At 27.2% G+C, this 18,745-nt stretch overlaps 1 protein-coding gene and 1 long non-coding RNA gene across 2 annotated transcripts in view; one reads left to right on the top strand and one right to left on the bottom strand.

The window, feature by feature from the left end:
* Positions 1-18,745, top strand: part of LOC129958914 (uncharacterized) — a 94,130-nt gene that overhangs the window by 15,951 nt on the left and 59,434 nt on the right. The gene's annotated exons all lie outside the window — the stretch shown is intronic.
* The window catches only part of LOC129958911 (5-hydroxytryptamine receptor 2A-like), a 70,786-nt gene continuing 68,734 nt past the window's right edge, over positions 16,694-18,745 (bottom strand). Inside the window, exon 4 of the mRNA XM_056071648.1 lies at positions 16,694-17,047. Within this exon, the coding sequence (XP_055927623.1) occupies positions 16,694-17,047 (354 nt within the window). The remainder of the gene's footprint in view (positions 17,048-18,745) is intronic.

Here is an 18,745-nt window from a genome sequence, read left to right as displayed (position 1 = left end):
TATAGTATTGTCTTGTAAAGTGTGTTTTAAGTGTTTTTCTGTTTTAATATTTATTTATTATTTTAATTTGGAAGTTTTTGTTGCTGTGAGTGACTTTTTACCCTATGTTGGGCTTATAAACTTTAATATATGACGAACAAAGATTTTTCAAATAAAGGATTGATCCTACTTTCTTAGGTAATAGGAGTAAAAATTTCGCCTATTGCAAGAAGAGCTACTCTTTGTACTCTTTCAATACATGTTTAGAAACAAAGTATTTTTCTATTGCGTATGCAATTAGACATATGTGCAGTTCTAAAATACAGATTTTAAATAGTAATCACTGCAGCTCTTTATTTCATTGAATTGATTCAAATATGACATTTAAGTGCATTCAAACTAAAGGAGTTGCTTCATTTTTTAAAGAAATTTTGTAGCAAGCTAAAAAAATAAAACAATACCATCCGTAAGCAATTATGAATTAATAATTGTGTCAGATTTTATAATGGCCATCAAAATACATATCCTTCCTCCATAAGTTTTAAATTTTTCATTTGAAATAATGTTACATGCACAAAATGGTAGAATCATCAGTGCCTGTTACAGATGATTATTGATAAACTTGTTAATCTATCTCTGAAATCATTTTTCAGCGGGCAAAGCTTTAGAAGTCAGAATGCTATCTTTCATCTGCAATGAATTTTCAACAATAAATATTAATTCACTGTTTGTTTCTGCCAAAATAAGAAGCTTACTTATAAGTATAGCTTCAAAATTTTCCACATAATCACCAAGATAAGATTATTCTTAAAACTTTTATCTGATATGAAGAGAAAAGGAAAATAAACCGGTTCTTTTATTTTGATAAAAATCTGAATTATTCATAAAAAGTTACTTTGTAACATAGGGTTTTTCTATCTAATAAATTTCCTTTTAAATTATATCTGATAAATTTTAAATTTTCTGTTTTGAAACGTCTGAATAGTTTTGAATATTACCTAGTTTTTTTTAATCCGGTTCATAACGTTTAGTGTTTGTTCTGTAATTTCTTTGTCGCTCATTGTTAACTTTTCAGGCAAGCAAGCCAAACTGATGTTGCAAACAAATGTAGGAGAAGATTGTTTGAACTTTCGATTTTTTTCATTACGCCTGGATCTATAGGTCAGCTCTCTACCTGGATTATGAAATAGATAAAAAAATATATTTTACTCTCACTTAGGTTTCTTATTGATTGCTTTGCACTATTATCTGAAAGAAAACTATAGGGTTGCTGATTTCTATTGTCTGGTATTTAAATTCATAATGAAACGAAGGTATGTTTTGAACTATGTGATAAAGCATTTAATTTAATATATTTATTTGAGTTTTGAATATAATGATTCGTTTCTTTCGTATGTGAGTCAGTCCAAATATTGAATGAATGCAATCAATCATTTAAAGCAATTTAATGAACTTCCACTTCAAAAAATTTTTATATGTTAGTTATTTCATTGATCATCAGTACCGGCAAAATAAAACAAATGCCGACAAAGCGATGTAAGAATTAAGGGGAGATGTAAATTCATTCGAAAGCTATAATATTGAAAATTATCAAAAACAAACAAAAAACATTGAAGAATTCGTTGTCTATAAATTGGGAATTCTTTTTATAATTCTTTTCTAAATGTAGTCTTGAGAAAAGTTTGAAAAAAAATGAAAAAAGCTAATACTTGACCATTTTTATGAACTTTTTAAATTTGATTTGTTTCATCCTTATAAAGGTGGAATTTTTCAATGGATTTTTTTCCATCACTTCTTGATAGAGTTTTGAAATTTTATGCATTTTTGTGTTTTAGATGACAATACATTATTCCAATATTTTCAAAACTCAACTAAAAAATAAATCGATTAAATTTTGATTCCATACGAGTACCGTCTTTAGTTGAGAATGAGTGAAGCGAAGAATTTCAAGATTACATAAAATTTAGTTTCTATTAAAATTCCACTTTAAAACAGCCATAAAAAGAAAACTTTTGGAGAAAATGTTATCACAACTGTTAAAAGTTCACAAAAGGACACAGAGTTTTCCTTTCCACAAAATAATAATAATAAAGTTCAAAAATGCCCCATAAACGGTTAATGATGCTATATGCAATATTGTTAACGAACATTGGTCATGGAACATCTTATGGACAGATGAGGCCCCTTTTTGCATAAATGAGTAAGCTAAGATTCTTCACAGCAGGAGTTCACTTATGTTTTCCATTAGTTCTATAGCTTTCTTCTAAAATCACCGTTCCATGTGGTATGGCTGTTATTGTCCTAACTGGAGCATTTTTCATCGAAGTGCAATCGACAGGTAGGTCGTGATTGACACTGTGACTGCTGTTCTCTTAGTCAATGTTAAGACGTTTCGTGTTACCTGAACTTCAGTAACACGGTATTTTAGACTCTACTATTTTTATACAGGGCGGTGCTCCAATTCACATTGATAAAAATGTCAAATAATCACGGAGGCAACATTTCACTGATGACCTGATTCTAAGCCGTCATTTTACCATTATTTGCTCTTCCCAGGTCACCAGACCTTGCACCCCTTGTCTTCTGGTTATGAGGTTACCTCAAATCCACTGTTTATGTTGTTAAGATAAGCAATTTGGTGAAATTAAAAAATAAAATACACCAATATGGCCCTATAGATTTTCCTGATGTGTTAAAAGATACTGTTGAGAATGCAGTAATGGGATTTAAATTCCTTTCAGAAAAGGGTGGATATCACATTGAAGTTGGCAGAACGATTAAAAACGCTTTAAACCGATATCTTCATGTCTTATTCTGTTTAACAATATTATGCATCCGGAGATGGGGAGGTTCTTTTTTTTTGGAATAATGGAATTTTATTTTTTGAAAATAAAATTCTATTATTTCCTGCAAATTATTACCAAGTTTGATAACATTTTGTCCAATAGTTTTTTTATAATCATTTCCAAGTGAAACTTTAATTATAAAGACTCTACATAATGAATGAAATATTTAGAAGCTCATAATAATATATTTTTTAGTATTTTAATAAAAGTGTGTGCTTTAAAAGCAATTTTTATTGAAATTATTAATTCATCATTTCAGTCTTGTTATTGAACTGCTCTACAAATTAAATATGGATTTCATTTCTGAAATTACATTATTCAGAAAATTCCTGAAAACATTTACATTTTGCATATGCAGAGAGTAGTTTGTCTAACCCTACATTGTGTAGTTTGGTATATTATTATTGCCACCAGTAGTTTTGTACCTTTCCGTAATTCGATTGTAATAACACATCATATGTTTTTAAGAGAATAAAAATATTGTTTCATTTGCAAGTTTATTTATTCACTAAACAAGCGTGAAAATGTTTCAAAATTATTTCATACATAACAAGGTACTTATTATTCACAGTGGAATAAAACTATGTTTGCACGTGCAAGTGGAAAACACACTCTTATGTGTAGTGTAAAATCTTTAAAAAAATACTCTAAACTGAACATTGATTAAAAAAATATTGTCTCTGTGTCCTTTCTATGCATTTATATAATTTAAATTTCCATAAAAAATTTTGAGCTTCAGTATAATTTATGTAGAGCTGCTAATAAAGGGATTCAAATGTGGCTTTATATTGCATCACTTCTTTGTTTCAGTTTCTCTCTTTTTTTTAAACTTATTAAAGTAAATTATTGATCTTACACATATTATTTGCTTTTAAGTGGTAATCGTTTTTAAGGGCAAATTGAGACTTCCAGTTTTAATAATCTCGATTACAGAAATAATGCAGGTGCAAGTGCAATTAATTCCACCGAAAATGTTTCACCAAATATTTTTGCTACAAGAAATTTCAACTGATGAAATTTTCCAAGGTCTTTATGGCACAATTCAATTTGGCGCTCAGTAACATAATCTTGAGGAAGTCTCTGTTTGCTGAATACAGTTTTAATTGTTTCTTTGTTTCTAAAATATTTAAGACAGCATTTGCAACAGAAAAACGGGTGACTGATTATCTTGTATCAAGCAGCCTCATTTAAGGAAAAGAAAGAGTCCTTGAAATTGCACCACATTTCGTTTCTAGGGCCTTGAGGAAATGAATGAAAGAATTCACCAGTATATCTCTCTGCTGTAATAATCTCCGATTGTGTTTAAAAATGTCACGTTGCTAATTATATATCCATAGTGTCTGGAGGAAACGTAAAACAGTTATTACTTTGTAGATAGAAATTTATAAAAGGGATCTGAAAAGCTTCCTTTAGAAGTTGTAGTTTTAGCGAGTCAGCTGAAATTTTGATTATTTTTCCGAATCTTGGCATCTTTAAAAATGAAAGTAAATTGTGTTAGTAGAAAAAAAAATGAACATGTATGTCCACAGAAGATTTACCTTGCACAAGTGAATTAAATTTCTAAAAATATAAAAATTTAATAATATAAATTCTGTGAGAAAAAGCAATTTGATGCTTTAAACTTTCTTGAAGTAAATGAAATATAAATTCTTTGTATCTCATTTACTTCCGATGTTATTTTGAATTTAAATTGCGCAAAAACTGTATGGGCAGGACATTCCACTAAAATGATTTAAATAATTCAATTTTTTATTAAAATTCAGATCTTTGTTAAAAAATCTCGAATTCTTGATATATTTTATTAAATTTTTCCAATGGTGAAAATGAAAAATTAGTGTATTAAAAATTCCAGAAAAATGCTCTTCTGGCGGAAATAACGATATCTTTAGAAAAATAGCTAAAATGGGACGATAACTGCCAGAAAATGAATAAAAAACTATTATCGAAGATCAGTTGAGAAAAACGAGTGTCCTATAAAATTTAATCTGAGTGGGAAATATTTTTTTTATATAGTGATAAGAAGGTATACATTAAAAAAATTATAGCAAGCTCTCTATGATGACTTAAATTTTAGGATATATTTTTACAGCAATTTTGTACATCTCGGATTCATCTCGTAGAGTTATTGCTTTAAAAAATTTGAGTAGTATGAATTGAGAAAAACGAGTGTTCTATATAATTTAATCTGAGTGGGAAATATTTTTTTATATAGAGATAAGAAGGTATACATTAAAAAAAATTATGGCAAGCTCTCTATGATGACTTAAATTTTAGGATATATTTTTACAGCAATTTTGTACATCTCGGATTCATCTCGTAGAGTTATTGCTTTAAAAAATTTGAGTAGTATGAATTGAGAAAAACGAGTGTCCTATATAATTTAATCTGAGTGGGAAATATTTTTTTATATAGAGATAAGAAGGTATACATTAAAAAAAAATTATGGTAAGCTCTCTATGATTTAAATTTTAGGATATATTTTTACAGCAATTTTGTACATCTCGGATTCATCTCGTAGAGTAATTGCTTTAAAAAATTTCAACAGTATGAATTTGTCATGCATGAATGAACATTTTACTACATCAAAATTTTATTAAATACTATAAAATAATTGTTAATTGTATTTGTTTTATGCCTTGCACTATTAGAAAAATTTCTATCTGCATATTACTCTTCACAAGCGAGAAAACACTTGTATGAATTTATTGATGTTGTAATTAAACATTAAAGTAAAAAGTAATGGATATCTCAAACAAAATTTAACTTATGATTACAAAAAGTATGAGTAAATTATAGAAAACATCAAGTATTTCAGTTTCGTACAAATTTTTATTCAAGGCGTTTAATATTAAATTGGAGTTTATTTCCAATACAAGCTAAAAATTATCTTCTAATTTCTTCACAATGATATTTTATATAACATCAACCAGTTTGCAAGAAACGAACTTTCCTATAAATAATACTCTTAAACTTTTGAATATTATAAAATTATTTTAAAAATCCACATAGAAATGGCGATTCAATAGCGATGTGTGTATAAGAGACGACTCTCTTTTGAGCTGAGTTTTTTTTCCTTCATGATTCCGTAAGAGAATCTTGATTCATTTTAAGACAATACAATATCTGTATTTTTATTTATAAATATGAAATTTTAAAACAAGTTGCTGATCGCTACCTTAGTTTTTTATACTAACCGATGCGTGATGGTGACCCACAATTCAACAAAATCTGTACAAGACCATAATTTTTCAACAACTGAAAAATAATTCTGAATTTTGAATATATTAGAAAAGAAAAAAATAAGGAATCCAGTTATTAATTTATTACTGATTATTTAAGCGGCATAAACTTTTGGGGCATTCTAATTTAACAAAACAGAATTGTCATTTCTTAATCGGATAAATTTCATGCATAAATTAGACAAATTTTCTTTACTAATGAGATGCAGAATGAATTCCTGTGCACGGTATTATTTGCTGTTAGGGTTGCCGATGAGGAAACAGGAAATATGCATGAGAAATCGCATGAGCTATTTCGAGCAATGACATCATTTCGCTTCTAAAAATATTTACTTTTAACTGTCTATGAACAAATATTGGATTTACCGATCGTTATGTAACTAACTATGCTATTAATTCTAATGAGTAAATACAAAATTTGAGAGTTTTATTATTTTCCTTTACATAGGAAGTGAAAGAAATCTATTTCTGTTTTCTTTCATTGCTTTCAAGTTCCTCATAAAAACTGGCTATTTTCGCAATTAAATTATTTCCTCTTGAATTGAGTAAAATGATTAAGTATTTGTGACGAAAATGTTTAAATAAAGGTTTAAAAAATAAAGGATTTTATGATATGATATCCACATCCAAAATTTTTAAAAAATATACAGGTTTTGAATAACAATTAGATATATAATTAGCAAACATTAAAATTTCATAGGTAGTATTGATTAATATACGAGTAGAATAATTTGAATAAGTGGAAGTGTTTGAATTGTTTCAGAATTTTGTTTATACTGTTTTTTTCTTTGAAGGCCGTAGTTTTGATTCAAATTATGAAACTTTGACGTGTTATTGATTCCTTTATGTAACAATTATTAATATTATACATACTTTTTTGTGTCCCCTTGCTTATTCTTTGATTTTTGTTTATCATTCAGAAATGGAGATTATGATAGAAAAAAGGACAAATTAGTTGCATAAATCAGTTTACATAAATTTGCTCATTATTCTGTAAAATTAACCACCATATAACTAATAGATTTTTATAATGATGTAAATGAGAAACTGTTAGTTATTAATAGTTAATGTTAACTGATAATTATTAATGTTAATTATTAACTAAAATTTTCCGTGAAGAAAAATATCTGTCACATTAAATTCTAAAATAATATTTGAAAAATTTGTATACAACTCTGAATCTAAAAACTCATTATTAAGTAAGATATTTTCTTTTCAAAGTTTTGTTTTTCTATTTTAAATGAACCTTTGTATATTATATAATTTCGGACTAGCTCAATTTTACAAATCATTGAAATTCATTGCCTTTATAAGAAAAGCGAAGAAACGCATGATTATTGAAGTTCCGTTATTTTACACATTATTTTGCATGAAATTTCATACTGTCCCACTGAAATTCTGTGTTTCACTGTCATTTCTTTTTTAGATGTGATTAAAGCTTTTTTTTGTTCAAATTAATCGTAACTATCAATTTCTTTTATTTACCTGTAAAAAAAATCGATGACTAATAATTGAACAAATTTCAAAAATTTCTTTTTATAGCATAAACAAATTTCTGAGGTACGAAGATTAAAATTCTTTATATTTAAATTGAATTTTGACAAACTAAAAGTCTAGAATTGAAAATGATTTCTTTTGCCTCAAAACAATTATAACCTGGAATGGAAACGAGCAAACACCAACAGAAATGTACTATCTTTTTCGGCTTTTTTGAATTTACGAAATTCAAGCAACAAATTCCTAAATGATGTTCTGAAGCTATTTTTGGAAGAATTTTTATGTGTTATTTGTAGTAAGGATTTATTTAAATTATAAAAATTAAAATAAGTAAGTATCTTTCTTAAAATTTCTTTGTGCTTCTTATTTATGAATTTCTATATTCCAAATGAATTAGCTAGATACTTTGCCTTTAAAAGTTAAATAAATCTTCATCAACCAGAGCTTTCTAGAAGAAAGCTTTCTGATAGATAATAACTTTTAATAGCACGTTCGGAGAAGAATATTATCAAATTCAGGAAGTCTGCTTCTTGAAAGTTCTAAGATAGACATGATATATCTTTGCATTTAAAGCGTGTTTTTATTTAGAAACTTATTTCTTTCAAAAATATGATTGCTATATAAAAGGAAATTAATATTAATAATGAACTTTTTTTCATTCTGATATTTGGATATAATGCACTTTTGTGTACGTTTTTTACCGCATTTAATTGAAATATCCAGAAAAAGTATTTTGTATTATATACAAAAATTAGCATTCAAAAATTTATGAGTTCACGTGGAAAGAAACGATAAACTTTACCAGTTAATTCCACTTTCTGCCATTGAAATCTTAAATATATTTGAGCTTTTAAATTGTTTTCTATTCGCGATCTCTGTGTTTCAGCGCTGATTTCATATTTATGTTCCTTATAGAAAGATATATACAATTTCAAATTCATTATCAAAGAAAATTTTATTTTGAAAGAGAAAAACATAACATAAGTTTAAGTTTTTAATGAACTTAAGTTATGGATAAACGTTTTTTTACAAGTTTAGATTTCTGTGAGCGCTTTTAAAATTTGTTTATTTTTGACTTTGGAACAATAAAATATCCACCTTTTGTGCCTATATGCACTTCAAGCTCAAATATTAAGAAAAGCTTTGGAAACTGTACTTAGTTGAATAATTTGCAAAAATTCGAAATCCCGAAAAAAAAAAAATTAAAATTAGCTTTTTTTTTATGTTCCCTTTTAAGAGATCTCACGCTGAATATCTTTTTGTTTCGATCTAAGCCAACAGATTCGAAAGCTTAAAATCCAAATTTTATTTTTTATGTTTTAGTACCAGATATTTACAATATATATGGCTAGTGAAATAACTAGAAATCCTTCGATACCTAATGCGAATTAATAATTTTCTCTTTTTATCTATTATATTTTATTATTTTGACTTGCATAATAATTTTCCGTGGCATTCGTGATTTCTTCTCTATGGGAATCTATCTAGATCCCATTTCTATATAAATTTAATAATTGAGTCTTCGAAAGTACTTTACACTTTTCACTGTGTATCAGATCACTTTCATTAATCAGGTCCATCATTAAACCTCCCTCAAAAATATTTAAATTTCTTTACTGAGATATTTTTTTCAACTTAATGCGGGGGAAACAGATTTACCGATTCGTTGTATCCTAATTTACCACTCTGATGTAGTGAAAGCTTAGGACAGAATATTTGCTTGTTTATTCTCTCAATGCATATGAATATTTGAAAACACATGTCATTAAGAGGCGTACATTTTAATTTATGCCTAAGAATATTGGGTCATATCAATTTGTCTTTAGTAAAACAAATAAGACTGAAAGTATAATAATCTTATTTCATAATATTTCAACTATATTAAAAATTTTAAACTTATCAATGCAAGCAAAACAGCATGTACCTACAATGAATGCTCATTTGTTCAAGAGCAGATGCCTTTGATCCTCATAAATTATATGTCATGAATATGGTCATTCGCTTTCTGTTACTGTTTATAATAAAATAAATTGTGAGAATTTCAGTTGGTTGATATTTTTGTTGGTTGTGGACACTGATTTACATATTATTTTTATATCTAAACGTCTTGATGCATCGGGGTTAAAAATTATCTGCCAGATTCTCTAACAGAATGCAAGACAAAATTTAATTTTTAAAATACATAACGAGTCTAATGTCCAAGTACTAACTATCATGTTCATTAAAGAATCGATATTTCGAATATAGATGGCAGCACCAATATATGGTATTCATCTGACAAAATGATATAAATATGCTTGCTGGTGATAGAAGGTACTTCTTTTTGTTTGTTTATTCCCCCATTCACTTTCCATAGATTACTTTCCTTCTGGTTTATTTTTCACGATTTTAGGAAGATGAAAACTTTAAAGCGAGTGTCATTTTCCCACATATTATTCTAATAAGTGACTGCTCCTATCGCCATCTAGAGTCAGGAAAATGAGTTATATTTTGTATGCAAATTTGAAAATATTCATATCCCAAAAAACTCTAAGTAATCTTTGTTTACAAAATAATGAATGTAGTTTAAATTTTAAAAGAATGAAAAGCTTAAAAAGAAAATTCGATATTTTTGGAGGACCACAAATGCTTTAAATTTGTTTCACTTCGATCCTACACAAAGAAAATCGGAATATAATAAAATAATTCTCGAAGATTTAAATGTATTATTCAAAGTATAATTGATTGAGATAATATTCTAATATATTTATATGTTTTTGTGAAAAATGAAATATATTTCTACAAAAAAGTTTAAGAAAAATTTTTAATTCTAAACTTTTTTTTGAAAAATTCTTAGTTTCATTTTGTAAATCAGCGACAATTGGATCAAGAGGGGAAAATACTATTTTCATCAGAGGAAAAATTATTAGTTCAAACTTTTGATTTGTTATCATGTGACAGAGCAGAGACTCTTCGAAATGGACTATGTATTTTTATTTTGGTGGCATGAAAATGCAGACTGTCAATTTATTCTTTATAATAAACAAAGAAAAAAAATTTCCTGGTTCAGAATATTTTTTAACTATTTTTAAAAAAGTAATTATGTCTAACAGCCCTTTAATTAATAATTAATAAAAATTTACATGCCACGTTGATCTTCACTGTAGGAGTATTTAGCGTGAATGAGCGTGCAACACTTCAAAGGAGTAACAATATAGTGTCATGGATTACATTCACACATATTCTTTTATAGAACGAGACAGAAAGATGGTTCCATGCGAGAACAAGTCAAGTACTTATTATTTCGACGTCTCATTCCATTAGTAAAATAGATTTATTTTTCAAAGAATGTGATATAAGAAAGCAATTTCATTAGCGATTATAGGGATATAAATATCATAGCAGAAGCTTAAATAGATCCAAGCTTTTATATAAAATAAAATCGCTAGTTAAATAAGAAAAGTCGTGAAATCTAAAATTTCTGTTGAAATCAGAGTAATTATTGTTTATATTATGTCTTCTACTAAAATAATGCACTCTGCATTGACACTCACTATCAGCACAAAATACCCACCGATATTATTACGATTCCCTTTATAATATTTTCTAGCATTCAGAGTATTTAACAATATCGTGGAGAAATCATACAATATATTATATTAATAGAGTTTAGTCTTTATTTTACATAAGTATTTGCAAAAGTTTAATACTAGGATACTTCAAAGCTATCAAAACCAAATAAATACATTCAATAAAGCTGTTTCTAGCAAATGTGACAGTGTCCAGATCAAGAAAGCTCCCATAGTGATTCGATCTTGTTACTACAGACAGAAAACACATCTTTGACGATCTCGCACAAATTTAAGAATAAGTCTTTAGTGACAGCACTTTTATTTTATAAAAGAAGTGATCAAATAAGGATGTGTGAAGTTTTCAAACTCTTTTTATTCAAAATAATTCTTATTGTTAAAGTGCCGCTTCAGAAAAGGAAAATACAGTATTAAAAGTCATAAGTTACTTATATTTTTCAGCAAAATTTACAAGATTTTGAAGTGTCTTTCAATTTTCTTCTCTTTGATATGTTAAAATTCTAAAATTTTGTAGGGTTGTGTGTGTTCCTAATAAAAATTCATTTCGACATTTTAATATTTTTCGAACATAATTATCAATCAGTCGATTGATTTTAATTAAATTTCGATTCCATATCAAAAGCGACATCTGGAAATAAATTTAAAATAATAAATTTTTCCTTACATTTTAGAACGTTATTAAAAGCATACTTTTACAATATTAACTATCGCTTTTTCTCCCTATATCGGAAGAATATTTTGATTCAAGAATCAATTTAGAAGCCTTATCTCTTAGGAAAGGCTTCAATAATTATTCTTTCCAGCTTAGTGGAATATGCCACTGCTACCATACTTATTTACGTATTATTTACGTATGGTAGTAGTAGAATTGTAGAAAAAGCGCGAACATCATAGCATTTGAGAAGTACTTCAATACGACAAATTTTAGTGAGCAGAAAATGTTAATAATTTTATATGATTACTTTTTACTGTTCTAAATAATCTCAACTGAATCTCAAACTTTCATTTTAGATTTCATATCTTTATACCCACAATGGCATTTGTTGCAACTCAAAAACATGAAAATATTTGCGAATTGAATAGAATTTTTTTGCGCACAAATATAAATACTTTATTTAACCATTTTGCGCATTACATTTTTCACAAAAATTACACCACACGTATAAATGAAATTTTCTACATATGAATCAACTAATTGAATTTCTTATAACATAAACATTCAAATCAAAAATATTCATACATAATAATATAATTTCATAACCAAATTATGCATGGCATTTTTCACGAAATTATACTACATGTATCTTCTTAAATGAAAAAATACATAAGAGACAACTACATGGATTTTACGTAACAGAAGCTTTTAAGTAAAAATATTCCTAATTAATACTACTTTTGTCCGAAAATATGGTCTTCATTTTAAAATTATTGACACAGACAATCCCTTTGGTAACCTGGAAGTACTTAAAATTTTTGAAAAACAATAAATTTTAGTTTATATATATATAAAGTGAAATGCTTTCAATGCAATAAATACAATATTATACTTTGTGTAAAATAAAATAACATTCGCTATTATAAGGAAATGGAAAATTTGAATGAAATTAGTATTGAGTGGATTACAAAGAAAAAAATATCAAATCAAAGAAGTTAACTGGTGAACGCAGTGGAATAATTTGCATTACAAGTGGACAGGAACATGGTATTAATAAGGTTACAATTGAAGTGAATTATTTGACTTTTTCTATAGTTTAGGGAGAAAACGTTAAAGATTACTCCAAAAAACTAGGATAAAATGAATGGTGTCCCATTTTTCCTCCTTGAGGGACGGTTAGCAACAAATATAATGTGTTGCCAGCATGTTCTTCCCACTTAAGTTAAAATAATTTTGTATTTTATTAGTATATACTATCAATAAACTTAACCAATTTAACAGAAATCGCAGTTTTTTCTAAATACATAACATATATCCGGATAAAAAAATAACTTTAAAATGTATACCATATTTTCGAGCAGGAGGGATTTATATAAATACATTATTCAACCATTTTGTCCACGAAACGTCCGCATAATTACACGACATGTATTTTTTAAAATACATGTTATGTATTTTAAAAAATACACTACAATATCTACCTACCTACGAATAAACTACATTGATATCTTATAACAGAAGCATTTAAGCAAAAAATCATTATAAATGATAGCGTACATTCATAAACATTATACAACCATTTTGCTCATGACAGTTTTCATAAAATTACACCACACAGATTTTCTTAAATGAAATATTATACATGCGAATAAACTACATCGATTTCTTTATAACAGAGTGTTTAAATAAAAAATCTTCATAAATAATAATGCAAATACTTAATTTAACCATCCTGTGCAAGACGTTTCACAAAACTACACCACACGTATTTTATTAAATGAAATATCCTATCTACGAAACAACTACATCGATTTCTTTATAACACGGTGTTGAAATCAAAAATCTTCATAAATAATAATGCAAATACTTAATTTAACCATCCTGTGCTTGAGACGTCTCACAAAATTACACCACATGTATTTTATTAAATGAAATATTCTATCTACTAATCAACTACATCTATTTCTTATAACAGAAGCATGTAAGTCTCAAATCTTCAAAAATAATAATATAAATACCTTATTTAACCATTCTATGCACCAGACTTCCACAAAATGACACCACATGTATTTTCGTAAATGAAATATCCTATCTACGAATCAACTACATCTATTTCTTATGACAGAAGTATTTAAGTCACAAATCTTCATAAATAATAATATATTTACTTTATTTACCATCCGTGCTCGTGACTTTTCACAAAATTACACCACATATATTTACTTAATGAAACATTCTACCTACGAATCAATTGCATTGATTTCTTTATAACAGAAGTAATTATGTCGTAAATATTCATAAATAATATTATAACATCATATACCTTATACAGCCATCTTGTGCATGACAGTTCATAAAATTACACCACATATATTTTTTAAATGAAATATTCTATATGCGATTAACTACATTGATTTCTGATAGAAGTATTTAAGTCACAAATATCCATAAATAATAACATAAATACCTTATTTAACCATCCTGTGCACGAGACGTTTCATAAAATTACACCACATATATTTTATTAAATGAAATATACTATCTACGAGTCAACTACATCTATTTCTTGTAACAGAAACAATTAAGACACAGATCTTCGTAAATAATAATGTAAATACTTTATTTAACCATCTTGTGCACGAGACTTTTCACAAAATTACACCACATAGATTTTTTAAAATGAAATATTCTATATACGAGCAACTACATCAGTTTCATATAAAATAAATATTTAAATATGAAATCTTCATAAATAATAATGCAAATACCTTATTTAACCATCCTGTGCACAAGATTTTTCACGAAATGACACCACATGCATTTTATTAAATGAGATATTATATCTACGAATCAAGTACATCAATTTCTTACAATAGAAGCATTTAAGTCCCAAAATTTCATAAATAATAATATAAATACTATACTATCTTGTCCACGACACTCTTCACAAAATTACACCACACACATCTTAAATGAAATTCTACATTTGAATCATCTGCACTGATTCTTTTACAATAGTGGTGTTTAATTCTTACAAAACATAGCTTATAAAACAAGAAAATTCAGCAGTCACATTAAAATAAAAAAAAAGAAAGATTTTTTTAAAACTCAAGAAAATTATAGTTTATAGACGATAATTTAAACAAATGAATATTTATAAAACAGTATACTTGTTTTCATGATATTTGTTCTACTTTCTACTAGACCTGAGAATCACTTTTGAAATTCATCAGGAAAATATCAAGATATTGTTAAAGATAATGTGTTCAAAAGCCGACGTCAGACATCGATTACATGATTCTACATTCACATTAAATAGGGTTATTACTACAAACAGCCCTTTAGGAGGTAAATATACAAGTAGTACATTATATGTAGAGATCTTCACTAGAAAGAGAGAAGGTCAGGTCACACAGTTTTCAGATAAGACATTAAATCTAAATATTAATATCATCGATCTACTTTTATAGTGTAATACAACAATCAAGTAATTATGAGAAATTCAATACATAGACATGATTCACTTCCCTTCAGATACTATAGAAACTCGATCAAATATCGAATTTAATTCTAATAAATATTCAATAAACGAAACTTTTCTTATATCAAGTAACACAGAACATAAATCCACAGCTATATTATTATTCAGAGATAGTATAACTTAAATGTTTCTTTAATTATAGGAAGAAAAAGAAAATTCGGAACCAGAAGAAATTTTAGCTCTTTCGACAGCTAATTTCTATGCCCTAATTTACAACTGAAACTTAAATGTAATAATTACTGACGTGTCGTATGGTTACGCGTTGGTTAAATGACTTTGATTTCGTGAATATTTCTATTGCCGTTAAATGATTTACTTATTTGAGCTCATTACTTTTCTAAAGCTCTCCTGTCAAAGCTCAGTTCATGAGGATCATATGTATGCACTGTTAAAAGAATTGATCTGATGAATGATTAAATAAATATTGTTTTGATGAAGAAGAAAGAAAGTTATCGAATATTGACAATTATCTAGTTTTCATTTAAAAGTCCTCTGTGGCAATTTTTTTGAAAGTTTAAATTATTTGTTTTTAACCTTATTTTGAATGAAACGAATAGAAATATTAAAAAAAAAATAATAATTATACGGTGAAATGACCTAATTTTCTTCTAAATTTTAGACATTTTGAGAGAGCATATATGGTTGTAATTAAAGATGTGGTTCTACAAAGGGGATTTTGAAATTTTATCCGGAAATTCTGAAGAATCTATTGTCAATGGAATTTAATCGTCATATAAGCTAACGTTTAAGATTATTTTCAAATGGCCGAGAGTTTAAGTTTTAATCGGCCATGCAAACTAGGTGTTGCTAGGAAAAAACGGTCACTAATTTAAGAAAACATTTGATTAGGTCATGTAGTTAATATAATTCATGCCTTATGTGCATAATAAATAACAACCTTATTAAATTTCAGTTGCAGCTCTCAAAAAATAAATTATAATGTTACATTTTTTTAAATGAACAGTACATGATGTATAATTTAAGGAAATTTCTTGAACTATTCATCACGAGCTGCCATGCTGATAATCTTATTGGATATTATTGCATGGATTGATATTTTCTTTTACTTTTGTGATTATAAAGATATTTGAATAAGGAAAGCAAATTTAATGTATACGTATATGATGTGTAAAAAGATATTTCAGATTCATAAAAGTGCGCATATACATGTTTTTTCTGTTGGGCAAACAGTTTACTGTTCATTTTTCAACCATGTTTGCTCTCATTTTACTTTCTAGGAATTTTTAATAAAAAATCATTTAAAAACGATTGCGCAATGTTGTACTGAAAGTGCATGGATGAATAAAAGAATTAACTTTTTGGTTCAAAGCAATTCATCCTGTGTTACAGTTGCATGAAAGGACCTTTTAATGCATGCGCCCCCTTTTCTTTCCACAGAGGACACGTTTGAACGCACTTCTGAAATCAGGGCTGAAGATAGTGTATATGATAGGGTTGAGCATAGAGTTGGCATAGCCTAACCATAAGAAGAAAGAGAACAAATATGGATTAGGTTCACACGAGGGCATTCGGCATACGGCCATCAAAAGAGCAGTTACGAAGAATGGTAACCAGCAGATGACAAACACTCCAGTAATGATAGCCAAAGTTTTAGCAGCTTTTCTTTCACGTTTGGCTTCCATGTTTTCTCGTGTTGGTTTCTTTTTGTTCTTGACTGGAGGGGCCTGAAAATGAAAGGAAAAATAAAATATTTCTCGGTGCTTTTTGTAATTTTGGACATAGACTTTTATAGGGAAATCTTTCAAAACTGAGGTATAAATCCAACCTGACAGTTAAATCCCAGATGTTAATTACTAATTTTAAAATGTTACTTCAAATAAAATTATATTTTTCAAAAATTAATTTTTGATTCAAATTTTAAATAATAAATTCCAAAATTGAAATGTGCTTCTTCACTTAATAGTGTCTTTATATTTAAATATGAAATACCTGCAAAGATAGTAATTCAGTTTTAAATCGATTATCGTCCAATGATTTGATTAGGGAACACATAGATTATAGTGAAAAAAATTAAATCGTTTAAGGAATATATTATGTTTGTGCGATAAGAACAAAAAATAGTTTTCAATTTTAACTTCTATACACAATAATTAGTCAAAAGTTTTATAGATATACAAAGATATAAAATTTAATTTGCAGTATAAAAATGTATTTTTATACTGAATTTAGAAAATGTTATAAATCCTTTTGCAACTGAAATTGATTCATTTTTTAGGCTAAAAAAAGAGATGTCTTTCTTGATATATTTCTAATAGTAATCAAATCGAATAATGCACGTTGTAAGAAAATGCAATTTAAAGTTTTTGGCGATTAGAAAAATCAGGTTTGTCTGTTTCTTCATGTTTTATGAAAAGTTTCCGTTTCATCTTAATTTTTACTTTTGACGTTTAATAACATTTTTTTTAATGGTTAAGATATTTGAAAAGAAGAAGATTCTGAATTTTGATTTGGTCGCTAATGTACACTAAATGTTAAGTAGGCTGGTCAATTTTATTATCATCTGTAGATAAAAGGCATCAGTTAATGAAATAAAGATTCTTCATCAATAGTAATGAACTAAAAATACTAGTTAATCAATGTTATGTAATCAGTTAGTTACCATTATTCAGGTAGTCGTATTTTTAAGCAATATTTCACTTGTTTGCTACTATCAAATGAAAATGATCTAGTTAATTCAGACACAACTATAAATATCAAGCCTCCATATAACTTGGTCACTATTGGAAGCATAGAGAAAATGTTGTTACAGCACAGATACTGATGTGTGAATTTTTTTCTGTAAAAATTTCTGTGTTCCAGTAACTTTACAGCATTAATTCATTTTTCTCACTCATTGATTTGGTCATGTGTTGCAGTATACAAATTATAGTTATTCAGAATAAATCTACAGGGAATTTTAAGCTTAACTGATATTAAAGTAAAATATTTCAAAATTTTATATCTCTGCTGGATGATACTTAAATTCTTAATTGAAATAGTTGATAAAATGTGAATGAACCAATATTACTAAATTTTTATACACAGATTAAGATATTATCGGTTTTCCAATTTTAAGCTTATATAAAATTAAATGGTATAAGAATACCAAATTTCTTTGCGAAGATGTCCTATTCTAATGAGATCTAACTATGGAAATTTCAAAAATTGCCTGCTTTATTTTAATCAGTGTAATGAGATAAATCAGAAACTCATTTTTTACAAATTATTTTATTATGTATTTATACATAAATGTAGTGCCTAAAATTAAATTATCTAAAAATGTCTCAAACGTTTTAATGAAGATATTGATTTACTTAATCAAAATTACTTATTTATTAAATAACTTAAAAAACTTTTTCATATACATATTTTGATGTGAATCGCGTATATGATATAAAAATATAGTAAGTACTGGCCCA

The sequence above is a fragment of the Argiope bruennichi genome, chromosome X1 (assembly GCF_947563725.1).
Source record: "Argiope bruennichi chromosome X1, qqArgBrue1.1, whole genome shotgun sequence".
Classification (NCBI taxonomy): domain Eukaryota; kingdom Metazoa; phylum Arthropoda; class Arachnida; order Araneae; family Araneidae; genus Argiope; species Argiope bruennichi.
Note: the sequence above shows the minus strand (reverse complement) of the source record. Positions and strands in the feature narration are given on the sequence as shown.